The sequence below is a fragment of the Aspergillus niger genome (genome assembly GCF_000002855.4).
Source record: "Aspergillus niger supercontig An01".
Lineage (NCBI taxonomy): Eukaryota > Fungi > Ascomycota > Eurotiomycetes > Eurotiales > Aspergillaceae > Aspergillus > Aspergillus niger.
The window spans coordinates 2,193,840-2,221,480 of NT_166518.1; the positions used below are offsets into that span (position 1 = coordinate 2,193,840).

Genomic DNA, 27,641 nt, shown 5'->3' on the forward strand with positions numbered 1-27,641 from the left:
CGCTACAGCTGCACTCTCCGCCTAGCATACATCTCCTAAGGCCAGCAGGATTCTCACCGTATTCAAGCTCATTGTCGCAGAGTGGATGGCAAGAGAGGGCTTCTAAATTCGCTAAGCCTATCTTTGCTGTCCGTTACAGCTCTTTGAATTACCATGTCTCTCCAGTCGTCTCTCACCTCTCTTCGAGCTTACCTTCGACCCTCAATAGCACCGTCAGCTCATTTGCACCACATCAGACATGCATCACTGAACTCGGCCATTGGCCGGGGCATCCGCAGGTCACAATATGTCGATGATGTACCTCAACGACGCAATACTGTCCGCGATGCTCGGGACGACCGGCGCAACAGAAACACAGCCAAGCATGACAAACGCCCAGAGGCGAGGGGACAGAGGTCTGGAGCTGCATTTGATAAGGAAGAATTTATCAAGACAGGGAAATTTCGCGCATTACCTCGCGCATATCAAAGAGAGACACCGGGACGGAAGAATAAGGACGGTATGAGGGAGGACCCTGATTATGTCGGCGACGATCAGGACATCAGGAATGGGGGTCTCCGCGCATTATCCCAGGAATATCAGAGCAGGGGCCCGGCTCGCCCGGCTCGCAAAGTCGTTCATCGGCCCACTGATGAATTCCCTGAAGAAGTCAAAAGCCTAGTCCGACCTCCAAGCTCAGTACCTTACACTACGCCTGCATCGCAGTTTGTTTATGGAATTTCCGCATGTATGGCTGCATTACGCTGCAGCCGTCGCCGGATATACAAACTCTACATCTATCAATCAGAGGGTCGAGAACTATCCCCGGAGAAAAAGGCTCTACGAAAACTGGCACTTCTGAAAAACGTGACGGTCAAAATGGCTTTTGCAAGCTGGGGCCGGTTACTCGACCAGATGAGTGATGGTCGACCTCATCAAGGCTGTATTCTTGAGGTATCCCCTTTACCTCGGTTGCCAGTGCAAAACTTCAGGCCCGTTCCATCTCCGGAGGCGGACAACTTCGGCCTAGAGTTGGGAGCGCAATCGCGGGAAGAGGCACAGGTAAATACCACGAACAACACGGTTGACATCAACAACACCTTTGGAAAGAGATACCCTGTTGTTATACTACTCGACGGCATCGTCGATCCTGGGAATCTCGGCGCCATCATTCGCTCCGCCTACTACTTGGGAGCTGACGCTATCGTTTTCGCGGGCCGAAACTCAGCAGAGATATCCCCAGTAGTTCTCAAGGCATCTGCGGGGGCCGCAGAACTTATGACTCTTCTTCACGTGCGAAACGAAGTCGATTTCATTCGACGGTCAAAAGATAACGGGTGGCGGTTTTACGCCGCTGATGCCCCCGGCAAGGGATCTACATCTACTTATATTGACCCTGCCGAGTTTGGGAATGGTGCCCCTGTCGCCCAGGCACCGAGTGTTATTATGATGGGCAGTGAGGGCACGGGGCTAAGCCCCCATATCCTCTCCCAGGCAGATGCTGTCATTGGCATCCCTGGCGCTAAATTCAGCCCAGAGTTGGGCGCGGAGTCAGATCCTGCTAGAGTGGACAGCCTCAATGTTAGCGTTGCGGCTGCTTTGTTGATGAATATGTTCCTTCGGGTGCCGGTTTCATTGGCCAAGAAGGAGGATACTAGGGTCTGGTGAGGAATGAACATCTGTACAATTATGTAAACGAGACATATGTATACATACGCCTTAATCGCATAGCATAAATCCATAGCATACTAATATACTGAGAGGCTTTTCTCAAACGTGGGTGAATCCATTAGGACTTCCGTACGAACTAAGTAAACATGATCAGTTAGGGTATCGAGAGTTCTTGTCCCTGTTCTTGAACCTTCAACTTCAGTCACTTGGCGGAATAATCTACTGGATGACCATGTTAGGACTTCGAGCGCACTGTGTGATGGAAGACAACAGCCAAAAGGTCTTTTTGAACAACAAGGTGTCATTTTACAAAAAGCGAAGGAGATTGAAGATGAATCATAAAACTACAATGGCATCTATCTGGCAACGCCGGACCGACATATATGGAATAAAATAGAACCAACAAACCCTCCTCCATCAAGAAAGGCTTCCCAAACAGTCTACAGAATAGTCGTAACAATCCTCGTCATCGTCCACCTAGGCCCCCGATTACAGGAAGAGATCATTTCTTGCGACTCCTGGACTTGGGTGCCGCATTTGAAGAGACACTGGCTGCCCGCGATGTTGAAGTAGAATTTGCCTTGCTGCCACCCTTGACGGCCTTGACTTGCTTGTTCTGTGGGTTTGTTAGCCGAGCTATCCAATATGGTTATGTTGATAGGAACGACAAGGCAACTTACAACTGCACCGCCCTTCGTCTTCTTCTTGGCGGGTGGGGCCTCATCCTCTTCAGCTTCATCGTCGTCACGGTCACGTCCCCGGCCCTTGCCGCTCTCACCGTTGGCCTTTCCATCAGTTTCAAATTCCTTTGCCACGGTGTTTAGCAGGGTGGTGCACCGACGTCCAATCTCGACTGGGGTCCGACTAAGGAAAAACCAATCAAATCGGAATAGTGGAGACTCGCGGATTTCGTCGCGGATTTTCTCGTAGAGACCTTCACCATCGACTCCATATTTGTCCAGCATTACCAACAAGAACCGGTCCTCCTCTTCTGTATAGACCTTCTTGTTGGTGGTAGACACAGTGTAGTTGATCTTGACCTGTTGGAGTGGTACGCGGTACATTTCCATCTTCTTGCGCAACATTTTGCGTTGGTGGTTCATCTTCCGCAGTTTATCCTCACCCTGCTCGATGACACGGAGGTACTTGGGATAATCTTGGATTTCCGTGTACCGCTCCCAGAATACTTGCGCGTACTCCTCAACTTCTTCCGGCTCTTTGCTGTCTACCTCGGTGGCGATTCCAACGTAGTCAGTGCGGCCAAACTTGGCGGAACCGTTCACGAACTGTTGGAAATCTCTGCGGTTCCAGTTGGAGAAGCCCTCTTCAGACATCTTCGCCTTCTCCGCCTGTTCATCCTCCGTTAGTGGCACTGCATTGTCAATCTCCTGTTGTTCAAGATCACGCTCAGCTTCGCGCTCGCTAAGTTCTTCTTCGGGCCCATCAGGCAGAGGAACCTTGTATCCGATCTCCTTGTGGAAGTAGGCCGTCTCCTTCTCCTGCAGCTCTTGAAGCCCAGGCGGGAAGAACTGCCAATCATGGACGGTGATTTGCTTTGGCGCCCGAGGAACCTTAGGCTTGGGATCAGCCGTTCTACCACCAGTAGCTAAAGCCTGGCGATAGTATTTGTCGATAGAATAGAACTGTTCCTTCCGCTCTCGCTTTGCCGGGTTGATCCAGTTAATACCAATGTCCTTCTTGCGATCAGTGAAGTCTTTGCCGTTCCATTCGTACGCACTTTCGGAACTGAACTTCTGCAAGTCGTCGATACCAAGCTTTTCGTACTTTTTGTTCAATTGCGCAGTCCGCTCCTCGCCTTTCCGCAAAATGTCATCGATATCATCTTCGGATATCTGGTGTTCCGCAGATATGGTGGTGTTGGCTTGAGTGTTGAAGACATTGGCAGCTCCGTGCTGAATCATACCCAGCAATTCTTCCTTAGACGCGGCATTCTTGGTCTGCTGCTGGGCACGTCCCTGTTGGATGACAAGCTGGTCGAGTCGCAGTTTCTGTGCGGCACGTTCTAAGACTTTTTCTTCGATCGCATTCTCTGTAACAAACCTGAATACCACGACCTGTTTCGTCTGTCCGATACGGTGGGCACGGTCCATTGCTTGCAAATCCGCCTGAGGATTCCAGTCACTATCAAAGAGAACGACAATATCCGCCGTCGTCAGATTGATACCCAGACCTCCCGCTCTTGTTGTGAGCAGGAAGATGAACTTCTCCGAGCCCGGCTTGTTGTACTCATCGATAGCAGCAATTCGATCCTCATGGGCCGTTGTACCATCGATGCGGCAGTAGTTGTATTCGCGGAAAACACAGTAGTCTTCGAGGATATCAAGGACACGACTCATCTGGGAGAAGATGAGTACGCGACTTCCCTGTTTCTGCATACGCGCCAGCAACTTGTCAAGGATCGTCATCTTTCCAGCATTGTAAACGAGGTGTTCATCGGTGGTGTAGGGAGGGCCAGGCTCAGCACCTTCAAAAAGGTAGGGATGGTTGCAACATTTGCGAAGTTGCATGACGATATTCAACAAACGGGTCTTTGACTCACGCTTGCCGGCAGCGCCATTGACCGCATCGATATCTTTTTCGAGAATCTTCTGATACCACTTGACCTGCATTTCCGACATGGGGACGTATAGATTAACCTCCTTCTTGGGAAGCAAGCTCTTTTCGACGTCACTCTTGACACGGCGAAGCAAGAAAGGTCGCAGAACGCGATGGAGTTGTTGTACGACCGTATCCTGATCAGAGTCTTGCCCGGAGAACCATTGGTCAAATGCTTCCGAATCACCGAAAACATCCGGCAACAAGAAGTTGAGGAGGGCCCAAAGCTCGTGGAGGTTATTCTGAAGTGGGGTACCGGTGATCAGTAGTCGGTTCCTGGAGTGGAAGACACGGATAATTTGCGCCAGTGAAGACTCCTCGTTCTTGATCCGATGAGCCTCGTCGATGATGATGTACTCCCAAGCGAACTTCTTAAGGTGCGCCTTTTCTCGAAGAATCATCTCGTAACTGGTAATACAAACGTCGAAGTTCTCGTCGAGGAGCTCCTCATTGATCAACTTGTGTCGCTGTTCCTTGTCACCCTGAAGAACAAGCACATTGACCTCGGGTGTCCATTTTCCAAACTCCCGCTTCCAGTTATCGAGGGTAGATTTCGGAACAGCGATGAGGTGCGGGCCGGTGATCTCGCATACATGTCGGAGGTAGCCGAGGAAAGAAATGGTCTGCAGAGTCTTGCCCAAACCCATCTCATCCGCCAAAATACCCGAAATACCGTTCTCATGCAGCGAAACAAGCCAGTTCAATCCCGCAATTTGGTAATCGCGCATCTCTCCCTTGATGAAGGGCGGGGATTCCCGAAAGACCGTGTTGGTTTCGCCGCCGGTTCTTTCATCCTTCAACAGCTCGGCATCTTCCTCTTGCTCGGTTCTGCGACGCCTATCACCGCCTGCACCACCTGAGCGCGACGAGCCCTTCTTCTTGGCCTTTGCCTCCTCCTCGGCATTTTGCCGGTCAATTTCGGCCATGATCTCCTTGATCCGCGGATTAGGGTTGGTTTCGATGAAATGACGGAATAGATCGGTTAAACCGAGGAGGTAGCGAAATCGTCGGATTGAGTCATCTTCCTATGGTAGCACGCACCGTAAGCGACAAAATATTGATGCATGACCATTACTTTGGCGTACCTTTGATTCATCCAAACGACCATGCTTCTTGCCCAAAATACTTTTTCTCATGTGAAAAGCTTCGGACCTCCGTCTCCGGCCATCCAAAGGCGCTGCGTCGCCTGCAACACTGCTCGCCGTGGTATTGGGATTCGTATCCGAGTCCTAATTCGTGTTAGTCGGATCGTACGTTAGGGAGATCGCTGAGGAGTCGAGTCGCGTTTACCGTGTAGTCCGGAGTGTCTTGGTAGCCCTACATGAGGAAGCTTGTCAGCAGGAGCGCTTTGCCAATCAACCAAGGACGCGCATCAAGATCGTGCATGGCGCAAAGAGGGGGTTTGCGCTAACTCACCGTCATCGGCGCGTCTGCGCTATCCACGGGCACCGACGTGACAGGCTCAGCATTCGCGTCTGTCATGGGGGTATCTGCCTGTGATGGCGAGTCGGGAGTCGGTTCAACTGAGGGAGCCATCACCAACCACAGCGCACCGAGCGCAGCTGTTTGGTACTATACAAAGCGGGACACGAGTTGATAATAAGACAACCCAGGTAGGAAGCTATCGATAAGAACCCTGATAATATTTAAGACCCACTAACTCTCGGAAATATAGCTGTAGAGGATCTGGTGGGAGAAATTGAAGTCGGGGGGGGGGGTGCGCACAAAGGAGGTGCGTAAAGAACAAACAGTGACGGATGATGAAAGGACGAAGAAGCACCGCCAGTCGCGCTCATGGGATGGCAAATGGAATTTCGTCGGAGAAGCGCGGCCAGGGGACGCGCTCATTGGACGGGAGACGCGAGGGCGTAACTGACTCATTTCTGAGTCAGCAGGGGGCGGAAGACCAGTTTCCCCGCTGTGGGTCACGTTACCGGGACAGACGCAAAGAAAGATCAGCTGCGCCAGCGTCCTTTCCGAACGGTCATCGCCAGCCAACGTCCATTGTTTGCCTGCGGATCTTCTCGTTTTCCCTCTATAACGCCCCCTCTTTGGGCCCGTCTCTTTCAGTCCAGACTATCAGTCATATCTGCCTCTTCCTGATCTTTCTTGGGGTTGCCTCGGAGTTTGCCTAACCCCCTGTTTCCCAGAAGCACGGTTCAAGTCACCCCTCCTAGTGACGCCAACGCTAGTATTTATTGTCAAAGTCTCCCAGGCAGACTGCTTCTGCCACCACACCACACACCATGGACTCGATGAGATCCCTAAACACGTCACTGCCGAGCTCGACGCCTCGGCCGCAACCTCCTGAGCAGCTCCTACAGTCGTTCAAGGCTGCTGCTCTCTCCGTCACGAACCTCTACAAGAACGCTGTTTACGAACAGTCGCAAGCCAAGCAAGCTGGATACCAAGAAGCAATTGAGGATCTACTACACTTCCTAGACCGGGAGAACCTCGGTCTTGGGGACGGGGAGGGCTGGAAAGTTCGGCAATGGGCCACGGAACGGAGTGATGGAACTGGTGCCCCTAGCGACGACGATGAGGTTGAGAAACAAACCAGAGGCGCAACGCCGGCTGCAGCCCGCAAGGTACAGCCAGAATCCGAACCGATCCGACAGCCTTCAAAGTTATCATCGGAGGAGCAAGCTCCAGCGCCGCCGCAGCAACAGCCTCCAGCACCTTCTCCCCCTCATGCCTCTGAAACAAACGACTTCGATCGTCCGACTATCTTTACGTTTACTGCCGGGCCCACCTTTCCGCAATTCCCAGAACAAGACCTGGACATGCAAACCACAGACAGTTCGACTCCGGCGTCTCAAGATGGTGCCCCGGTCAGCGTCTCCGTCCTGCCTCGAAACTCTCGTCAACAGAACCGTCATAATAACTTCACCCGCTCGAACACTCGATCGTCCCCTCTTGAACCATCCGTCGGCATCGGCTCCAAACGAAAGATGAACGTACCCGATTTCTTCGACTTGTCTGGTCTAGGCAATCGAGACATGTTTGGGGGCGGCAAACGTGGCCGCTTCACCTAGAAAATATGGTATCGACGAATAGACGAGCATATATTCTTACGGTCACGCAGCGTTCGATTGCATTTCTTGTGTTTCTTTCTTTTTGCTGTTCTTTTCTTTTTTTTTTTTTCGGTGCATTAGTAGGAGTATTGCATGTGGCCCTTTGGTGGGCCACGGATCATTTTTCCTAAGTCATCTTCATCCTATCCTTGTGCTCATATTCTCTTTGTTTACATCTTCTCCTTTTCATATCCCCATTTTCTTCGGTCATCATTACTATTAAATATAGAGGTTATCAGACATGGCGATACCCGGTGAGGCGGCTAGTGATATATTAATCGTACGATCCTTTCTATATAATGTTTTGCACATGTTTTGTGAATTGTGAAGCGCTTGACTAAGTTGATGTGCATTCCCGTCAACGAAAGACCCAACGCCTGAGTAGAATATGGTATAAAGTACATAATATACAAAATTTCCCGGCTTCATCAGTTGAAGGCTCTCCATAATCCCATTCCAACCAGTGTCGCAGAGATGGTGAAGATCCCGAGTTGTCGAGATCCCATCTTATACTTTGTTGCGCTTTGCATGATTGCCTTTTCTTGCATCTTGAGGTTCTTCATTCCTGTGTAGTAGCTATACACACCGAGGCCGACGAATGCAGCAGATCCTGTAAGTCATCGGATTAGCTATAGTACCATAGTGAACGCCCGGAAACAAAAAGTAGCCTACCAGTAACTCTGCACGCCAGGCAGTCATCATATGCGTCCTCCGCAAGTGCACGCTTCGCATCCTTGGGCTGGACATCCAAGGCGCTGTGATTCTGGATAGAGGGAGACATTGTTCTAGAATCAACGAAAGCCAAGAAAGGTCTATTAGAGAGCAGTCCAGACGAGTCTCGATCAAGGAGACTAGCTTGTTGCGGCGAGCTGCAGCAATTCAAAGGAAATGCATCAGAAGGCGGGGATCGGCGGCAGAACGAGGGGCTTTTGGACTCCACTAAATGGGGGCCGATAGATCACCGACCATCATTGCTGCACCATGACCACCTCTGCCTACTACGTTACGCCCCCACCGGTCGGGATAGGTTGCCTTCGCCATCATGAGCGGCCAGGTTGATGCGCTCTATATCTATGATGAGCAGAGGCACGCAGTTCCCTCCAATGTTCTGACTACCAGCAGTCACTGACCTGTCCTCTTCCAGCAATCCGATCGTCGAGCAGGTCTATCGCTCCCGTCCGCCCTCCGCATCGGCCATTCTTCCCCTCTATAATGCCTATGCAGCTCCGCGCCCATCACTCATCTACTTTCCAAATACAACTCCGCCGGTGACAGTGTTTTCGGTAGTGCAGTCCAACCTACTGTTTTTGGCGCTGTCCGAGGTTGACACGGAACCGCTGCTTGCCCTGGAATTCATTCATCGGGTTGTTGATGTTCTCGAGGACTTCGTCGGGGCACCTTTGCTTTCCACCAAGATCCAGGCGAATTATGATGTGGTTGCACAGCTTCTGCACGAAATGTGCGATGCGGGGATTGTCTGCAATACAGAGCCCAATGCGCTACAGGAGGTAGTGGAAATGCCGGGGTGGATGGGGAAGCTGTTAGGCGGCGTTGGATTGCCTGGGTGAGTGCCCACCGTTACGGGATGGAGGTCACCATACTATTTACAGTGAACTGACGGCCTTCGTTATGCGCAGGTCATCCACACCGATTCTGGGACAACCCAGTGCCATGAAGCAATCAGCCGCCGCCGCGACCCAAGGACCTGCGATCCCCTGGAGAAAGTCCGGAGTAAGACACACTTCCAACGAGCTATATGTTGATATTATTGAGTCACTTTCCGTGACGATGGCGCCATCAGGACGACTGCTCTCTGCAATGTCTTCCGGTACTATCGCCTTCACCGCCAAAATATCCGGTGTACCCGATCTGCTTCTTTCGTTAACAGCGCCCGGTGGTCAGAAAGCCTTGGGACGCAAGCTGGAGCTGCCGGTATTTCACCCATGTGTGCGCTTGGCGCGCTGGCGGGAGCACCCTGGCGAGCTCAGTTTTGTACCACCAGACGGTCGGTTCATTCTTGCCGGATACGAGGTGGACCTCATGCCAACAGACCCTACACTTGATCAACCCCCGAGTCATATGGAGAAGCTTTTCTTGCCGGCTATTGTGGACATCCGTAAATCGCTTGGGCCGACTGGCTCAGACTTCGAGGTCCGCCTTATTCTCAACACAAACTTCCCGGGATACTCATCCTCTAACCGACCTGGGGTCGGGCGTAGCGGATCAGGCACGTCTACACCCTCTTTCCTCGGGGGTGGAGGCGGCAACTCCTCGGCGCCAGTGCTAGAAGAGGTTGTGGTGAGCGTCCCGATCCCGAAGTCGGTCCGGAACATCACAGACATGCAAGCCAGCCGAGGAGAGGCTTTATTCTCACCGGGCAACGGCGTATTAGAATGGCGCGTGCCGACTAAAGATGCCGGCACAATCTCCGGAACGGCGACACTCCGGTGCACCGTCGTAGGACACTACGCGGATGACGAGCTGGACGACGACGTCGAAGAACTCGACGCAGACACCAACCTCCTGCAGGGCTACTACGACGCCAGCGCGTCTTACCAGAACCCTGAAGCAGACACGACGAAACGCAAGACTAAGAAAAAGAAGAAGAAGAAGGTTGTCAAGAAATCTTCTTCCCGCGCAGCGGCAGCGGCAGCGGCAGCAGAAGCAGAAGCCTCAGCTTCCTCGCCCGCTGAACACCTTTCCTTGAACCCCGAGGATCCCGAACAACTCGAACATACGCCTACTCCTGAACCCGAACAATCCCAGACGCTAACACCCCCCGTTCAATCATCTTCGCCGCAACCTCCACCGTCACTTCCCCGGTCACAGTCACAGTCGCAGAAACAATCACCCAGCCGAGCTTACTCTGATTCCTCCATCTTCCTTTCGGCGCCCCGTAAAACCAAGACCCAACTAAACGCGACACTTATGCCTAATTCGGCGGCTGTGTCGTTCTCTGTCCGTGGCTGGCTTCCCTCGGGGCTCAAGGTAGAGAGCCTGAACATCGATCCGCGGCGGAGTCGCGGACTAGGCGAGGGAGTGAAACCATATAAGGGAGTGAAATATATCTGTATGAGTCGGAAGGGAGTGGAGCGGAGATGCTAGATACTACATTGCTATACATCTAACAATTGATCTATTGGATAGGACAAATACTTTTAGGATTGCCGAACAATTAATGTAAAAATTCAAGAAATTACTACTAGTATGCAGTTTCAGCAGCACACAACTATATTTACATTCTCGTTACAGTAGGACAATCACTCTCAGTCTCCCGAAAGTATATACATCGACATTCCCCCCTGATCTAAACATAAGCATAACAAAACAGCCCCTTCGTCGTACTCATCAACTCCTTCATCCTCCTGGGCACTCCCTTCGCATACCCCAAATCCACAACTGTTTGCAAGGTAGTATTCTTACTAGCCGGCTCATTCAAGAACGTCCCCGTCCCGGAGATCGCATACTCCCTACTCTTCAGATCCAAATTCTGCCAAATCCACCAGACCCGATCAATCATACCATGGTGATGCCAGAACGCCGGATCCCCAGGACTAACATATACATCCCGACCAGGGTCCCCACCCATACTATAGTGCCCGGAACCATGGACACCAATCGACCCACTCCCAGGCACACCCTGCATGGTCATCTCGAAGTCCCAGACATCGTCGTTATCGAGGATAAGCGAGGTGATCTGGGGGTAGGTGTTGTAGCGTTGCAGGAGGGCGGTGGTGAGACTGCGCTTCAGGCAGCGGGGGTTGTAGTTGAGGGGATTGGAGACGGAGGCGGTGCTGCCTCCGGGGAGGGAGAGCGCGGCGGGGCCCATGTTCACGGTGTAGTTCTTGAAGGGCCCGCTGGTTACGCAGCCGCCGCCGGTGCCCGGGGGCAGGACAATGGCGGGGTAGTTGCCTAGGTAGAGGGAGATGTTCCCCTGGTTGGGGATGAAGTAGCCATTGCCGGACATGGAGGTTTCGGAGCCGTCGAATACTTCCGAGGCTTCCATTGTGTGGATGGCGTCATAGCCCCAGTCCCAGTATCTATGGGTTTGAGGTTAGTTGGTGAAGTTGGGGGTGAGGGGAATAGGGAGGGACGTACGGGTAGTCGCCTGTATAGTGGCATTCATCGCGGAGGGCTTGTTCGAACTCGTAGATGAAGTAGCGGTGCCATGCGAGGAAGGTTCCCTAAGGTACTTGTTAATGTTCTGAATGAGGGTGGTAGAGAAAGTAGCAAGGTGTACCGTGTAGTGGATCTCTAAAGTCTGGTTGATGTGCGTGGCGAGAAAGTCATCATAACGAGTCTTAGCACCTGGAGCCAGATGCGACGGGGTGCGCGAGGGCAGCTCCTGCAGACAGAGCACCGAGTTGATGTAGTCTTCCTTCTCGGGCTTCGAGAACGTCCGCCAGTCACGGCGGATCCGCAGGGTTTCTCGTGTGCAAGCCTCGCTGTCCTCGGAGCTGCTGGGGAGGTTGGCCAGAGTCTGGTCAAGGGCATAGCTCGACAATTGCTCGAGCTTGGCAGCTGCGGCAGCCACGGCAGCGCTGGATGCAGCTGGGCTGCTCAGAGCAGTCTGAGAGGTTGTGGGCACGGCCCAGGCCTGCGAAGCAAGCAGGCCCAGACTGAGAGCCTTGAGAGCAACCATTGGGCTAGCTTGAGGGCAGTGAGAGGCAGAGGCAGAGACAGAACGGGAACGCAGCCTGAGCAGAGGAAGAGGGGCCCCCGAACGGGGATGGCCAACACTTTAAGTGTTCATCCCTTGTTTAGATCGCCGAGGTGTTCGTATTTCGCTATGGGCACGAGGCTATCCCATTGATGGAGATCGGATAGCCGGCGAGTAAATAGAACGGAGCCCTAATGGGCTAGGATGCTGGCCGAGCAAACATGGAGTTCGAAACAGCTCCAATAGCGATGGCAGTCTAAGTAGTTAGGGCGATGCGCTGTCTGCTCTAGACTTGTCTGACAGCTCCACTATCGGTTCCAGACTCCGCTAGAGTTGACCAAAGGAGATGGTCCTGCATGAGTGGTGTGCATCATGTTTGCTGAGGTGGGATTGAAAGGCTTTGAGCCATCAAAAGCAGAACGAGGATAGTGGATGTTTATAGTGAGGATGTCGTATCTGCAGGGTTAACACGGTGTTGAGTTTCCTGGGAGAAGAGAAGATGGAGAAGAGACATGTGAGTATCATACGGTATGGGACGGAACCCGCTAAGCGATGGCGGCTCGCGGGTCCGACTGTCTGACACCAAACCGGTTCCACTCTCTTCTTCTTCCTCGAACAACTAAGGATCCCTCCTCACCGGCTGGATCGGATCCTTCGATTCCTCCCAGCAACCCCCAATGCCCTGAATGTGGAATCGCTGCCCTCACTGGCTTGACCCGCTCATCGATCGATCCCTGAACGATCCCGCCTGTGGTCCAAGTGTGATCCTCCATCCCAGACTAAACACAGACAATCAGTAAGCATTGTGAGCCAGTCTACCCAGTGGGCATTGCATACGTCGAATTTCTGTTGTCTCTGAGATGCTCCAAGTCAAAATTACTAGTAAACTTTCCTGCCATGTTTCATTGTGTGAAATCTCCAGTCCAACTTGCTTGGTGCTTGACTAGGCGAGAGAATTTAATCTATATCTAGATGAACCCTATATCTAGCTTATACGCTAAGTAAACAAGTGCTGTGCCGCCGGAGATTTCCGCCCGCAATGACAGGAATAAACAGATTCAAGTACACGTACTCCTACAGGGGATTCGCCAGGGGTTTCGCGTTCGGCCTGTGTTTAGTGTGTGTGGAACTCCAAGCTGATGCGCGGATGGCACGATGTCAGCTCCACTTACAAACGTTGTTGAGCCGTTCCGAGGTTCTACCTGAGCGTTCGAGATTCGCTCCAAGGACTTGAACCATCTCATTGGTTAGGTTCCTGCTCAGCCGTTCATGATGCCGGAAGTACAATCATTTGCCTCGGACATACTGTAGAGATAGTGACCTATTGGAGGCCTTCCCAGCGGGACTAGCTGGGTCCCCTCGCTGAAATTAAGCGCAAATGATCAGATTGTACCTGGCAGAGAAAAAGTGGCACAGCTGAACCGACGGGTCGATTGCGGCATGGACAACGAAGCAAATGGGTACCCAGCTTTAGCATTGGAGATCCTCGTAGTGGGATCCTTTTCCACCAGAACCCAGAGCAGCAAGAAATCCTAGCTTCCTCGGCATTTCTCTAGTTTCCTAGCGCTGAACTTTCATCGCGACGCTCCTGAGAATAGGATTCCTAGCAAACGACGGGTAGAACAGGCCGGTAGCTCGTGTGAAAGGCTTTCGCAAGCTCTGATCCTGCGGATCTGGGTGACCCGATGCTATATCGCCCCAGTTACCCCCTCTATCATCCTTGGGCTCTCCTGGTCGTGCCATGACAAGCATACCCCAGATTGAGTGCGATTATGGCGGCAAATGCTCATTTGGGAGGCGCGGGCTTGCCTGATGTGAGCCAGGCTCCCCAGATCTTGGCAGCTACATCGATCACCACGGCTTTTGCATTACTCACGGTCCTAGCCCGGATGTATGTCCGTGTGTTTTTCATCCGAAATGTCGGCCTCGATGTGAGTATAGGGTAATCTGGAGCCGGAAGCTGGAGACTGACCAACGACTAGGATTATATCATGGTGCTGACAATGGCACTTGTAACCTCCCCCTCCCGACGCGCTAGCAGCCTGGAATCTGACATTGGCGCCCATAGTCCCTCGCTGGATTTGCTGTGATAATACCAGAGGTCATATATGGTGCAGGAAGACATACGGTTTATGTGGAGGATACGGCCTCGATAGCGACGCACCTGAATTTCGCCACTCAGGGTATCTACATGTGGGCAATCGGGCTCGTCAAAATTTCCATTGGGCTGTTTCTCCTGCGGTTTGCCCCGCGACGGGGTTACAAGATATTCATCTGGGTAGTCATTGGTATGTTGCCTTTCAAACATCTGGCTGTATGCTGGATGTTCATAGAAGATGGAAGCTGTTTCAATCAGTCCATCCTGCTCTGTCTTCTCTATTTCATTTTGAGATTAAAAGTATGCTAATGGCTTTGACAGTGATCATGCTGCTCTATACAATGATATGCTTCCTTGTCTGTCCCCTCTCATATTCTTGCGAATGTCTTCTAATGATGACAGACTCTCATGTTTGAGTGCAAGGATATCAGGACAATCTGGGATGAGAATGTTAAATCACAGTGTTTCACATCCACACAGCTCCTAGAATTGAGCTACACCAATACTGGTAGGGAACTTGCATAATCTGTAAGCACATGGACTAATGATCTCTAGGTCTGAACATCCTGACAGATATTATATTTGCCATTCTACCAGCGATAATGCTACGGTACGTTCTCTTAACTGAACTCCATGATCCCTCCGACTGATAGCCACAGACACCTGCAGGNCAACTGNCGTGNCAAAGCATCGNTAGTCTGCATATTAGGACTGGGGATATTGTAAGCAACCAATACATTCACCCCATTAACCACACTCTNTAACAAACCGNCAGTGCCTGCNCTGNAGCAATCGTCAAGCTCTCCGTCCTACCCAACTACGGCCGCACCGGCGACCTCCTATGGGATTACTCCACCCTCACAATCTGGGTCGTGTACGCCAACCTCCCCAATTCAAGCCACCCAGACTAATAACACCCACCACAGCGTCGAATCCAACATGGGAATTATAGCAGGCAGTCTACCCACTTTGAAGCCCCTGTTCAAGTCAAATCCTGGGTACATATGGATCCCAAAGCAAAACACGACGCTACACATACGGTAGCAAGCAGTATCGACTACAATCAATATCCCCATCCTACCCACAGCCGTCCGTCCGCAGTAGACCTCTCAGCGTGCTCGACCCTGACGACTTGGAAGAAGGCGATCCCCGTGCTGCCCAGAGGAACTCCAAGTACGGAACAACAACGACCAAATACCACTACCGCGATGGCAGCCACACCAGCGAGGAATACATACTAACACGTCAGGAATCAGCGGGGATCGTGCTCACGACAGAGGTGGTTGTCACACATACGATGGCGGAGGAGGTAATACGAAATAACCGAGGGAAAAGGACACAGTCACCCAACGAGAAGGCATAATTGTGCAGTTAGTAGTTCTAAGTGACCTTCTACTACTTACTTACCTAACATGGCGTTTAAAGCTTTTACCACTATAAAAGTAATGATAGATAGACCCAGACGGCATATTGTTTCCTCTTTCCACTTGCAACAACAACCCTTCATAAACATCCACAACCTGACCATAACTACTATCCCCCAAACAAACGAACCTCCAATACAAACAAGCCATAATACATATCAAGAATAAACCCCCGCCCCCACATCCTTGGGCACCTCCACGACCACAGGCCCCATCCTCCCACTCAACGCCACCCAAAACGCCTCCTCAATCCTCTGCGGCAACTCCCTCACATGCTTAACGCCCACATTCCACTTCGTACAAAATCTCGTCATCCCCAACACATCCGCCTCCTGGAACCCGTCCTTCCCGATGGCGCTCGTCGCCACCTGTCCACAGAAAGCAATGAGCGGGGTGCCGTCGCTGAGGGCGTTCTGCAGCGGCGTGATGAGATTCGTTGCGCCGGGGCCGGAGGTTACGAGGACGATGCCGGGGGTGGGATATGAGGAGATCGAGGCGCGCGCGTAGCCTTCGGCCATGTGGCCGGCTGATTGCTCGTGTTTGGGGAGGATGAATGTTAGATGCGGGGAGGCGTAGAGCGCGTCCAGGATGGGGAGGATGGTGCCGCCTGGGTAGCCGACTAAAGGGAGGGAGATGGTGGTGGTGGTGGTTAGTTGGGAGGGTGTATAGTTGGAAAGAGGGAAGGGGAGAGACAGGCTTACAGATGTGTTTGACGTTGTGGAGGCGCATCATTTCGTGGAAGATTTGGCCGCCGGTTTTGCCGATGAAGCTGGAGGTGTGTGGGTTAGGGGGTCGTATTGATGGAGGAGGTTTGCTTGGGGGGAATTGTTCGTACAATTCGTGTAGACGGTGGCGGTTGTGGGGTGGTGATTTTGTTGGTGTTGAGTGTTGATGAGGTTGTCTTGATGGTGTGGGATGGTCTGTTGGTCTGTTTGTGGGTGGTGGGAATGAGTCAATGTCACTTTATAAGGGCAGTTCCTAACTGATTAGGGATATCTAATGCATACCTTGAGTTATTCTCTGTAGGAGAAGTATTCTCATCATCAATCGTTTGAATCTTCGAGCTGAGTGCCATCCCCATTGCCTGGGTCCTCCTCCATGGTGAAATGGACAGACGAGCCCGTGTAGCTCGGCATATATGGCGGGTTTGGAACATAGTAGTCAAGGACGGATTGTACGCAGGGATAATTCGCTAGCATCGAGCATAGTAATAATGAATTGAAGGTACTGATTGGAATTTAAACTACTATTACTCCTACAACCTATGGTTAGGGCGGAGTGAGTCATGCTATAGTTCATCGGCGATCCGAAATCTCACCTCAACCCCTGCAGCAGATGAGTGCTCATGGATTTGATTTGGACAATATCGGAGCGATATCGGACATTATTTTGCATATTGAATGATCCTGCAGGAATGGTTTGGGTTGGGTTTGGTTGTCTGGTTCATTGGATTTGGCTGTCACTAGCACACTATCCTGGGTTATTATGGGGGTTGGATGATTGTACTCAGGTGGTTAGTCATGTAAAATGGATCCAATGGGTAGATGTGGTTCTTTTTTTCTCCTTCCATCCATCTTCTGATAATAATAGCTTGTGTGTGTAATTCATTGATCTTATATATTTCTCTACTGTGCATATATATTATATTTATAGTAACTACTTAGTAGTATATATCATGTGATTCCTTGAGGTCTAGAATGCCTCTTAGAGATTAGATCCTTCGTGTGACTGATCTATGGCATTGACTCACTGTACCATAGTCTCTGCAGTACAGGGATAAACCGAATGCTGGCCTATCTTAACAAATATATATAAAAATGCAGGAGTATACTGTTTTCCCCATTCATTGAATTATACTCTACGTCGGTCTGGGGACAAGTGTCTTGATATAGAGTATTTTGCCTATAACAGGATTCAAACCCGTCGCCTTTATAGTTCAAAGGTTCCTAATCTCCTAATTGATACAAAGGCTTGCCTGATAATGTTCTACTACTAGGCCACCTGAAGGCTAAGCATAGCTTGTCTAACGAAGCTATTTTCCCGACTCCATCTGTATGAGATCTACACTCGACTTCCTAAGCGAGCTAGCTCGAAATTACCAAATTGATGAAGATCGACATAAACCACTTACTTTGGTTACATAACTTCACTAATATGTACATGCCTGTCCACCCTACCTCGTCATGTTCGCATACTTTCAGCTAGTTAGATCATCTTATATATGATGAAACCACGTCCCAATCAGGGATCAAAGAAAAGACCATAAGGAAAAAGAAAAGGAAATGATTAACGAACGGCACACGGTCATACAGTCATCCAGAAGAAAGACTAACTCCAAAAAGAAGACCGAATCAGGTAAAGATATGCTGGCGCAAATTAGAGCTTCGCCAATCGGCGCTCGAGCACTTGACGTGCGATATAAGCCACTAATCATAGATATGTAAGTATATGTTCGTATATCGTTTGGAACGTAACGCAGAGCATTATATGAAAACATTAAGCAATATTATCAATAGATATTATGTATAGTGTATATGTAGATTACGTATCCAGGGTATCGGGGTATCCAGTTAACGTGGAAGCGACGTGCGGGATAATTCACTCTCGGTCTGAAGGGGATGCGGAGGTAAGAAGTCTGGCATATCTAACAAACGATACGCAGTAGATGAAAGGGGGAGTTGGTTGTAGCAGAAAACGACGAATGATGCTGATAAAAGAAATCACTCACCAGCAGCAACAACAGTAGCACGAGCAGCACCAGACTTGGCACTGCCGCCACCAAGAGTCAAGATGTATCTGAGCCAGCTCAGCTGGACCTTCTTGCAGTCGCGGTCAAAGTCGGGAATCAAAGTAGTAGCCTTCTTGAAGAGCTCCTCCTTGCCATTGTAGGGCGGGTAGCGGATAGCGAGGAAGCTCTCGATCCAGCTAGGGCTAGTAGTGATTGTGCGACGGTGCACAAAGACATCGAAACTGGCTTTACCCCGGTAAGCACCTTGACCGCTCTCGCCAACACCGCCGAAGGGGAGGGTGGGGATGTGCAGGGCGGCGTCATTAACGGCAACACCGCCGGAGCGGGTCTGTGACAGGACTATAGCACACGTCAGTTCTCAAGTTGTACGGCAAAATGATACACCTCTAGGGACATACTCTTCTCAACTTCGGCCTTGGAGCCGAACGGGTAGAGACCCAGAGGCGTGGACTGGACGCCGTTGGCGATCTGGACAGCCTGCTCGATGCTGTCAACAGGCAGGATAGGGATGAGAGGACCAAAGCTCTCCTGTGTGATCATGGAGTCTTCAGGCGAGTCAACCACCACAACAGTAGGTTCAATGAAGCGCTCCTTTTCATCCATGCTGCCACCCATGACAATCTTGCCCTTGGTGTTGTCGATCATGCCCTTGATCCGGTGGAAAGAGGCATCGTCAATAATATGGGAGAAGTCCGCAGAGCCCTTGGCGCCCTGGGGGTAGAACTCCTTGTAGACCTTCTTGAACTCCTCAACAACAGCATCGACAAGTGGCCTCTCGACCAACAGGTAGTTCTGCGACGTGCAGAGCTGACCGGCGTTCATCAGCTTGGGCCAGAACAATCTGCGCGCGACCAGTCGGGCGTCGGCATTCTTGGAGATGATAGCCGGGTTGATGCCGCCCAGCTCCAGGACAATGGGGGTGAGGTTAGGAGCCGCCGCCTTGGCGACGATGCGACCGACATTAGCACTGCCGGTGAAGAAGATCTTGTCCCAGCGTTCGGCCAGCAGGGCCTGAGTCTCGGGGATAGCACCCTGAACGATGGTGTAGGCGGAGGGGTCGAGAGCAGCCTCGACAATCTGCTGGATGACCACCGCACAGTTGGAGGACTTTTCACTAGGCTTGATGACAACGGTGTTACCCGCCGCGATAGCGCCAATAACTGGACCCAGTGTCAACTGAAAAGGGTAGTTGAAAGCACTGACCCCATAACGGTCGCCGTTAGCCTTGTCTCAAACCCCAACCAAAATAAAATAGGGGGGAGAGGAAGAAAATTTGTTGAGGAATCCCACAGGAAGCAAAAACAAGTAAGGATAACATACCCAATAACCAAGACGCAACCCAAGGGATCCTTGCGGATCTTGGGACTGGTAAACTTAAAGGTGAGGTCGATGTCCTCAGCCTTCTCATCCTTGACCCATTTGGGGAGATTCCGGCAAACGAAGACAATGTCGTTAAGCAGCCAGGTACTCTCGGCCATGACGGCCTCAAAGAGAGGCCGGTTCAGATCCAGTCGCAGAGCCTCATGGATCTCGTCGACACGATCCTTGATGCTATTGCATGAAGTAGATTAATTAGCCACATATTAAAAAGTCATGCGGGGAGCTACCCGAAAGGTGGTCAAATAAGGTACTTTGGGACAGCTACTCACGCCCAGTAAAGCTTGCGGAGCTGGACCAGCCGGTACTCCACATCGCGAGTGGTGTGCTCATGGAAAGTACTTGCGGCAGCGAGAGACGCGGTCAGCGACCTCATCGCACAGGAGTATACTCCAAAGGAGGGATTTCAATGGCACCCATGGTGAGATAATTAAGGTGGTGGAGAGAGATTGGAGGAGGGGGGAGAGGGGAGAAGGAATGAAGATGACAGGGGGGAAGGAATGGAACAGGAGGAGAGGAACGAAGGATCAAAAAGGGCGGAAGTTCAGCCGAGAAGAGATTAAGAAGGAAACCGAATGCGGAGCTTGCTAAGTGGTCTGACAAGCCCCTGATTTATTCTCCCTTATCTACTCCTATGAATAATGGAATACGAAGAAACCACTGGAGAGTGAGTGAGTGAGAGCAAAGCAGTCCGGGGATGTTCGTCCGGCCAGATAATATAACGAGCAGCCATTCCGCCGACCGAGGCCGGGTGGATTGGTGATCAGCAAATTCACCGAGCCGTTCATTTTTTAGGGGCAAAAAAACCATCCATTCCCCATCCATTCCCCTCCATTCCCATGCATTCCTGGCACATGCCTCCTTTTTTCCCCCTCATCTGTTCCGCGGCACAGCCGAGGAAATTCCATTCCCACTCGCAAGTTCTTCTTTTTACGAACTGAGAACCGTTGTTGGCCACTGCTCACATGTCCACTAGTTAACTTAACAAATGACAGCTCCGGGTCGAGTCATGCACGCGACCCACTTGCCTCGCAAGACGTTCTGTTTGCGGATAGCTTAGGAGCTTATTTACCCCTTGCTCAGCAACTTAATGTCAACGGCTATCACATTGTGGTATATACGATGATAAATCATAGCTAGCTCACGGAACAACGGAGAAAATAGAACATAAAAAGCAATATGCAGATCTGCCATCAGTCAGTCACCAACTCGCTTCTTCCTCAGTGCTTGAACTGATCCTCCGTGACGCCCTTGCCCATGGCGGCCGTACTGCTGATGCCGCCCGTCACCATCTTCAACATATTATCCACGTAGTTGGCACCACTCCATTTCTGGTGAGTCACCACATCCACCCCCTGCTCCATCTCGGGTTCTTGCACCAACTCGCCGTACGCCCGCATGCCCTGCTTCGCGTACGCCTTGGCAAACTGATCCGTGATCAGCGCCGTCGTGTGCAGACCCGCCAGGGTGATGAACTGCCAGCAGTATCCCAGGGCTCCCAGGCGCTGGATGTAGGTCTCCTGCTCATCGCGCGGCATCGCCTTCTTCCAGTTGAATGAGGGCGACAGGTTGTACGCCAGCCTAAAGGGTCAGGTTAGTATCGAAGTCTCCGCTGATGCAATGCAAATCAGGACAACACTTACTTCTGCTCGGGCCACACGGCGTGAACACCGTCGGCAAACTCCTTCGCCTGGGCATAGTCGGGCAGCTTGCTCTCCATCCAGATGAGATCTGCGAATGGGCCATACGCAATGGCGCGGTTCACCGCACACTGCGTACCTCCCTGGTACCGGTAGAAGCCCTCCCGGGTGCGAGGGGCGTCCCAGTCCCAGTAGATGTCGACGCCAGTGATGTCCTTGGCAATAGCCCGGGCTTCGCGGTTGCTCTTCCCCTTGGCCTTCTTCAGGTACTCATCGATGAGGGCCTTCTTGTTACCAGAGGAGCTCTTGTTGATGGTATCGATGACAGCCTCGCTGAAAAGCTTCAGGCCAGCCTGAGCAACCCACTGGTCTTCGATGGCTTGCAGCTCGTTTCCGTTCTTGCCAGCCTGCTCTGCGGCCACCATGAGGTCGTTGAGGGGCTGCAGGTTGGGGTTTGTTGAGCCCACGACGAAGGCATGATCGCGGTAATCAATTGTGGAGGTAATGAGAGTGGCGGCTTCGGAGTCGGTTCGAGCGATGGCAAGCAGATCGGTGCCTGAATAGAGTCAGTTGATGCCATGCATATTAAGCGAATGAGGATGCTACATACCCATGATATCCGCTTGCGCACGGATAGCCACCAGACGGTTGATGTGTTCGCTGATAGGCACAAGCACCTTTCCGGCCATGTGGCCGCACTTCTTGGTTCCCGGAGCCTGGTCTTCAATGTGAATACCAGCAGCACCACGCTCAATAAACAGCTTGGTCAGCTTCATCACGGCCGTCAAGCCACCATGTCCGGTATCGGCATCCGCAATGATGGGGCGGAGGTAGTCAACATTTGCCACCTTGCCACGCTGCTCCTTGGGAGTGGTGATGCGTTCTTCGCGCTGTTTCCGGTCATGGAACAGCTGAGCCAGGAACAGCTGGTTGACCTTGTTGGGGACGGTATTCTAACTCATGTTTTAGCAGTGATCCCACAACCAACAACATCCTTTTGAGACCTACCATGGGGTAGTCGGCAAGGTCGGGAGAGGGTTCGTCGGTGGACGAGGCGGTGGAGGAGCTCTGCCAGCCAGAGACGTAGACGGTGTCAAGGTATTTGGCCATCTGGGTGAGCATTGTGGGCTCGAGACAGCCATAGGTGAAGCTAGGTACTTTTTTCTAATAGAAGACAGATAAGTTTAGGAAATATGTCAACCACCACAGAGCAGGGACATGCGAACCTCGAAATTGCTCTCCAAGATCTTCCACAGCTTCTTGCTCATAGCATTGGAAGGGTATTCGATCTTCAGGGTGCCGCGCTTAGCCACAATCTGCTCAGCAGTAAAGGGGCGCTTGGTGTGTCTCCATCTGGAGTCCTGCCACCACTTCTGGACGGCCTGGACATCGTCCAGATACTTCCGGTCTTCTTCTTCAAAGGAAGCCATGATGTGTAGTATAGACGAGGGAGTATATGCGATGATCTAATTCTTGCAAATGGATATAGTATAATACAATGTATCCAACAATGTCTGTATACAACCAAAAGAGAAAGACAGAAGAGAGGAAGTAGAGGGGAGAGGAGAGAAGAGTGAAGAGAGAGGAGAAAAGGGTACAGTCAAATAAAGTCAATCATCAAAAAAACCGGAATCACAAGCCAAAGGAAACACCCAGCTACTTAAAGCATGCGCCATATCCCTCGATGCGTCACAAGTCATGACTAGACTTGGGGCCCAGCGTAGGTTGGTCGGTAAACGTTCGGTTCAGCGGGACAAGAAGGAAAGGGCGCAAGGACCAAAGGGGCCAGCCAGCTTGCCCCGGAGTATCTGAATTTCTTGCAAACAAAACCGGGGGTAAGTTAGCATGGGACGAAACAATTAGGTTGAACCAAGGGTTTCACAAGCCAGTTAGTGATCGGGGGTGGGAAAGGCAGAGGCGTACTAAGGAAGTTGGTTGCTGGTTCGGAAGAGAGGATCGAGACCTGACGAAGATCCTCGGTCTAAAGGGACCAAGCCGAAAACAGGTCGCCACTTGTTAAGCAGAACTCTCAATACATGCCATGCCAATGATTCTTTGCTTCTACAGCAATAATAACTCAATCTTTCTATTAAGCATTAGGTAAATGTTTCTCATCTCAACTTCCAGTACATAGCAACTAAGCGATACTCAAACTCATCTATCACAACCATCAACAATTCAACTACTTACCTACATTATTACCCCACGAAAACAGCCTCACATAGTAAGAAAGTAAATGACGTTAATCCACTCCCAGGCAACACGCATGTGCCTAGCACCAACTCACCTCCGACTCTACCCATTTACAATACCATACCACTCCCGTCCCCAATCCAACCCCCTGTCCCTTCACCCTGATTGGCCAAAACCCCCAGACCCTACCTTCCTCCCCCACACCACCCCGTATCCATTACCCCTCAGGCATCAATACACACGGGACTGTCCAGCCTCGGCATCCCGCCACCCAATCAGCTGGCCGCTTCATAGCCGATCCACGATCACCTCGTAGCTGTTGCTTCCGTATAGTCTTCTTCGTAGGCCACGCAAGGTCGGGAAATCAAGGAGATGTGTTCCGAGTATCTACAATTCTTCCTACGTATCTACATGTCATTTGTTTTAGAATGTATTTATTTGTGGAGGAGGTTTTCGGACGTTGACCGAATAGTTTTCATCGGGAGGTGTAAAACGAGGGGTGGTGCGTGGGTGGGTGTGGTTCGGAGATGAGGTGTTCTTGTCTACAGGGATAGTTTCTTTTTTTTTTATATAGGATGAGTATATGTGTAGATCTATACAAAGTACTTCGTATCATGGTAGTGCTATCTGCTATCTGCAACTGGGGTGAGTGGTTGGGGGCTTCGGAGATTCTGGGGGCTGTTGCATGGGCTTTCAGCTGGGCTGGGTTTGGGGGGTTTCGGGGGTGCGTGGACGTGTTGTTTAGTACTTCTAGTACGGAGTACTAAGCTTGGGGAAATGGATGGATTGGAATGGGATGGATGTCTGGGGAAAAGGGGAAATATTGGGTAGGTAGTAGTCCAAGATGCAGTAAGATGTACTTGTGATTCACATGTGAATTTGTCTGTGGGAGGTCATCCATCCATCCATTCATTCATTCATCTGACACTCATGACTTCTGAGTCAAGACAGACCCTGGATTGATCTCCGATCGTTGCTTACTTGCTTACGGGGTAAGAGGATAAACCGTCATCATTATCATCATCATCCAAATCCGGAAGAATGCATTAACTACTACTATTTCTCGTTACTACCTAATCGTTTTATCGTGGACTTTGTGGCTAGAAAACGCAAACCCGAAGAAAGAAACAACAACATAATCATCAAATCAGTCACCCGATAAAAGACAAACGCCGCAGTCAAGAAGACTCGTCACTTCTACTATGAATCTGTCCACCTCGGAACAATAACAAGCTCCCATCTCTCTCTGTTGTGTCTGCAGAACCAAAACAATCACAGCAGGCAATGCAACCTCTATAACCAAAAGTCAAGATGTTCCCTCATCCAACCGATTCTAAAGCTATAGAAACTGTGCCCGCATAACCCTTTTTCCCATTTTTTGTGCAGAAAGCTGAAGTGCCACGACGGGCGAAAACAAATAGCCGCGCTAAATGCGATCATGCTCTCTCCTTTCTTCGTCTTCCCGGATTCCAATTTTAGAAGTCTTGGACAGCCACCGCCTTGTTGTACGTCTCATACGGCGTGATGGCTCCCAGGGCGCGTCGCTGATGGGCATTGAGTATTTCCAGCCCGTACACGTAGCTGGCATTGACCCATCCGAACCTAGAGAAAATTGACCGGGTTAGTGTTACATTCGCGTAGTTGTTATTATTCATCAGGAAGGGAACAACGCTTACCCTTCGCGGGGAGCCCCCTTGAAATCCACACCTTGGTTGCCGTACTCGGCATCCACCCGGTGTGGGTCAATAGGCCGGGTGACGTCGTACTTCTCGACGACAACGCCGTTGAAATCAACAAAGGCCTTGGTGATCATATACAGCCACTTGTATGCCAGGCGCTCGGCTTCCTCTTGGTAGCCATAGCGCATCAGGCCCGTCCATGCCAGCATCTGCTGGGGTGCCCATCCGTACGGGTAATCCCATTGCCGGTTAGGCCGATCCAGGCCAACGGCACCCCGAGATTCTTCGGTTCCCGAGACCAGGCCTCCGTAGGCCTCGAACCGCTTGAGGGACTGCACCAGCTGCGATGCTTGATGGGGTGTCGCGAGGCCAGCCCACATTGCCCAGTAGGTGGTGGCACTCTCGTACGTGGTGCGCTCCTGCTTGGCAGTATCATAGTCGAAATACATTCCCTTCTCTTCATCCCAGAGGTAAGTGTCCATACGTATCTTTCTTCTGCGCGCGCGACGGTCCCAGACCGAGGATGACTCGAATTGAATATCCTGGGTCGACGCCGTCCGGAATTCCTGTGGGATCTCGAGCTTGTCCTTAAAGTAGGTGCGGATGATGCGGGCAATGTCCACCTCATACTTGTACAACAGCGAGTTAAGATCGACGGTAGCCAGGTTGGCACAGACCCTCTCCAAACGGTAGCTTGTGTCATGTCCCGACTCTCGCACGGCCCTGTCGTGCAGGAAGTACTCGTCGAGCTCTGGCTCCAGGATCTTCCGTTCGTTGTAGGCTTCAACGAATTCTTCAAAGGTCATGCCGTGCTTCTCGGCATAAGGAGTCAGAATATGAAGGAAATGGGTCGGCTCCGTCTCCGGAGGAACTCCTTCACCTTCGGGGCGATATCTGGAAAGACCAGACACCGGATCAAATCGCGGCTCGGCCGTCCAAACGCTGTAGTACTCCTTGATTGCGGCGAGCGTCGCATTTCGAAGGAATTCCATAGCATCAGGCTCGTTCTTGATCCGTTCATAGACACGTAAAGCCATATCGGTCAAGAACGGAGGCTGGGAACGCATGAGGTAATACGAGCGGTTTGCGTTCAAGATCTTCCCGTAGTGCTTGATGCAGAAACAGAAGTTGATCACCATGCCTTTAGCGAGGTCGACTCTATTGCTGACCAGCAGACCCAAGGACATCATATAGCTATCCCAGTTATAGAGCTCGTTGAATCTTCCTCCCGGAACCACGAAAGGAACTCCACTATACTCGGTCTTCCCTGTGGCTTCGTCAACCTTCTTCTCCATGGCCAATGCCAGAAGGCCGGGCTTGTCATTCAGCTTTCTGGTATATTCCGGAGTAATATTAGAGTCCAACAGCTGCACATCCAGGCGCAGCTCGGGATGCGCTTCCGCAATGCCCTTGTAGTACTCAAGCTGCTCCGGTGCACCCGGAGGGACATAGACCCGAGGCCGCGGGTCATCTGTCCAATCCTTGGGATCGCGACCAGCTTCAGCGATGTTATGTCCATCAATACGCCGTGTCAGGGCGTTCCAGAATGAATTCTTGATGAGCCGAGAGAGCCGTGCGACCGGGTTCTCACTGAGACGGGCTTCATCAAGAACAATGTGTTTCCGACCGTAGTCTTGGGCAATTGTGAGCTCCTGAAGGAGGTTGGAAAGCATGTATGTTCCTCGCAAGTCGAATCGGTTGTATCCCGAAGATGCAGCGGTTCCCACGGAGAATACCTGCAAGACAGTGCATTAGTGACTCGAAATGACCTTATTTGCTTGACATCCGACCACACATACCTTGGGGCCCACATCTTCTATCGTAATCTGCATGTTCCGATCTGTGTCTTCCCGCTCCAACAGACTGTGGAGCGTTGTGTCAACGTCAATGAGAAATTTGCGGGGAACAGCCGGCGTCTCATCTGTATACCCCGCGGGTCAGCCCACGATCTCAAGATAATTCGGATATTTTCCTTTTCTTATACGTACCGTGACTCGCTCTTCTTGCGGGAAATCCGCCTCCGAGAAATTCTTGAATATCGTCCCGATTGAAGGATTTGAGAGTCTGCTCACAGGTGTTGGGTCAGCAAGGCCGAATCTCAGCTTATCCTAGGGGGAGCGATGGAATCCGGACGTACCGAAGAGAATGCCCGCTTACGGTCTCTCATACGAGCAATGTTATCCTCATCGCCATAGTAGACGTCGGGGTCGGAGAATGGATCGAGAGACGTGTTGCGTCGATGCTGAGCACTTGACGAGCTCATCGTCGGGAGATTGTGAGATTGTGGTATGGAAGATAGAAGAGACGTTCGATGACAGGCCCGGCAAACGAAAGGCTAGAGCGAAAACGGGGGATCCGAGCAGGGGTGGATGGATTTGTTGGGTTAAGGGGTGACACTGCGACACCAATTATTGAAGACGCTAAGCCCGTTCGTGGCGTTGTAACTCTTCTTGGACTCGAGACGGTACCCAAGGAAAAAGA

General features: G+C 51.4%; 12 protein-coding genes across 12 annotated transcripts; 4 read left to right on the forward strand and 8 right to left on the reverse strand.

Annotated features, from left to right (window-relative positions):
* Positions 1-153: 153 nt before the first annotated feature.
* An01g09170 (uncharacterized protein) lies at positions 154-1,647 on the forward strand (the record flags this gene model as incomplete). Its single annotated transcript, XM_001389301.1, has 1 exon — positions 154-1,647. One exon carries the CDS (start codon positions 154-156, stop codon positions 1,645-1,647), a length of 1,494 nt encoding a protein of 497 aa, XP_001389338.1.
* A 443-nt stretch (positions 1,648-2,090) lies between these two features.
* Positions 2,091-5,802, reverse strand: An01g09180 (uncharacterized protein; the record flags this gene model as incomplete). The annotated part of the gene is made up of 4 exons (XM_059750373.1): positions 2,091-5,291; positions 5,352-5,495; positions 5,557-5,583; positions 5,683-5,802. The coding sequence occupies 4 exons, from the start codon at positions 5,800-5,802 to the stop codon at positions 2,091-2,093; spliced, it is 3,492 nt and encodes a 1,163-aa protein (XP_059603282.1).
* A 710-nt stretch (positions 5,803-6,512) lies between these two features.
* Positions 6,513-7,301, forward strand: An01g09190 (uncharacterized protein; the record flags this gene model as incomplete). Its single annotated transcript, XM_001389303.3, has 1 exon — positions 6,513-7,301. The coding sequence occupies one exon, from the start codon at positions 6,513-6,515 to the stop codon at positions 7,299-7,301; it is 789 nt and encodes a 262-aa protein (XP_001389340.1).
* Positions 7,302-8,321: 1,020 nt separating this feature from the next.
* An01g09210 (uncharacterized protein) lies at positions 8,322-10,445 on the forward strand (the record flags this gene model as incomplete). Its single annotated transcript, XM_059750385.1, has 3 exons — positions 8,322-8,394; positions 8,463-8,904; positions 8,978-10,445. 3 exons carry the CDS (start codon positions 8,322-8,324, stop codon positions 10,443-10,445), a joined length of 1,983 nt encoding a protein of 660 aa, XP_059603283.1.
* Positions 10,446-10,647: 202 nt separating this feature from the next.
* An01g09220 (uncharacterized protein) lies at positions 10,648-11,982 on the reverse strand (the record flags this gene model as incomplete). Its single annotated transcript, XM_001389305.3, has 3 exons — positions 10,648-11,380; positions 11,439-11,524; positions 11,581-11,982. The coding sequence occupies 3 exons, from the start codon at positions 11,980-11,982 to the stop codon at positions 10,648-10,650; spliced, it is 1,221 nt and encodes a 406-aa protein (XP_001389342.1).
* Positions 11,983-12,308: 326 nt separating this feature from the next.
* On the reverse strand, positions 12,309-13,743 carry An01g09230 (hypothetical protein; the record flags this gene model as incomplete). The annotated part of the gene is made up of 7 exons (XM_059750400.1): positions 12,309-12,456; positions 12,543-12,600; positions 12,638-12,767; positions 13,177-13,255; positions 13,307-13,358; positions 13,394-13,499; positions 13,573-13,743. The coding sequence occupies 7 exons, from the start codon at positions 13,741-13,743 to the stop codon at positions 12,309-12,311; spliced, it is 744 nt and encodes a 247-aa protein (XP_059603284.1).
* A 448-nt stretch (positions 13,744-14,191) lies between these two features.
* Positions 14,192-15,461, forward strand: An01g09240 (uncharacterized protein; the record flags this gene model as incomplete). Its single annotated transcript, XM_059750407.1, has 7 exons — positions 14,192-14,288; positions 14,334-14,398; positions 14,501-14,606; positions 14,654-14,708; positions 14,874-14,972; positions 15,025-15,096; positions 15,143-15,461. 7 exons carry the CDS (start codon positions 14,192-14,194, stop codon positions 15,459-15,461), a joined length of 813 nt encoding a protein of 270 aa, XP_059603285.1.
* Positions 15,462-15,680: 219 nt separating this feature from the next.
* On the reverse strand, positions 15,681-16,603 carry An01g09250 (uncharacterized protein; the record flags this gene model as incomplete). The annotated part of the gene is made up of 3 exons (XM_059750415.1): positions 15,681-16,141; positions 16,224-16,450; positions 16,530-16,603. 3 exons carry the CDS (start codon positions 16,601-16,603, stop codon positions 15,681-15,683), a joined length of 762 nt encoding a protein of 253 aa, XP_059603286.1.
* Positions 16,604-18,242: 1,639 nt separating this feature from the next.
* Positions 18,243-20,024, reverse strand: An01g09260 (uncharacterized protein; the record flags this gene model as incomplete). Its single annotated transcript, XM_059750422.1, has 4 exons — positions 18,243-18,610; positions 18,670-19,469; positions 19,592-19,822; positions 19,921-20,024. The coding sequence occupies 4 exons, from the start codon at positions 20,022-20,024 to the stop codon at positions 18,243-18,245; spliced, it is 1,503 nt and encodes a 500-aa protein (XP_059603287.1).
* An 844-nt stretch (positions 20,025-20,868) lies between these two features.
* An01g09270 (uncharacterized protein) lies at positions 20,869-22,718 on the reverse strand (the record flags this gene model as incomplete). The annotated part of the gene is made up of 5 exons (XM_001389310.3): positions 20,869-21,229; positions 21,292-21,844; positions 21,899-22,241; positions 22,297-22,452; positions 22,515-22,718. The coding sequence occupies 5 exons, from the start codon at positions 22,716-22,718 to the stop codon at positions 20,869-20,871; spliced, it is 1,617 nt and encodes a 538-aa protein (XP_001389347.1).
* Positions 22,719-23,033: 315 nt separating this feature from the next.
* Positions 23,034-23,773, reverse strand: An01g09280 (hypothetical protein; the record flags this gene model as incomplete). Its single annotated transcript, XM_059750433.1, has 4 exons — positions 23,034-23,096; positions 23,171-23,269; positions 23,576-23,642; positions 23,724-23,773. The coding sequence occupies 4 exons, from the start codon at positions 23,771-23,773 to the stop codon at positions 23,034-23,036; spliced, it is 279 nt and encodes a 92-aa protein (XP_059603288.1).
* A 1,183-nt stretch (positions 23,774-24,956) lies between these two features.
* Positions 24,957-27,423, reverse strand: An01g09290 (uncharacterized protein; the record flags this gene model as incomplete). Its single annotated transcript, XM_001389312.3, has 5 exons — positions 24,957-25,083; positions 25,158-26,896; positions 26,960-27,081; positions 27,149-27,224; positions 27,298-27,423. 5 exons carry the CDS (start codon positions 27,421-27,423, stop codon positions 24,957-24,959), a joined length of 2,190 nt encoding a protein of 729 aa, XP_001389349.1.
* Positions 27,424-27,641: the final 218 nt, after the last annotated feature.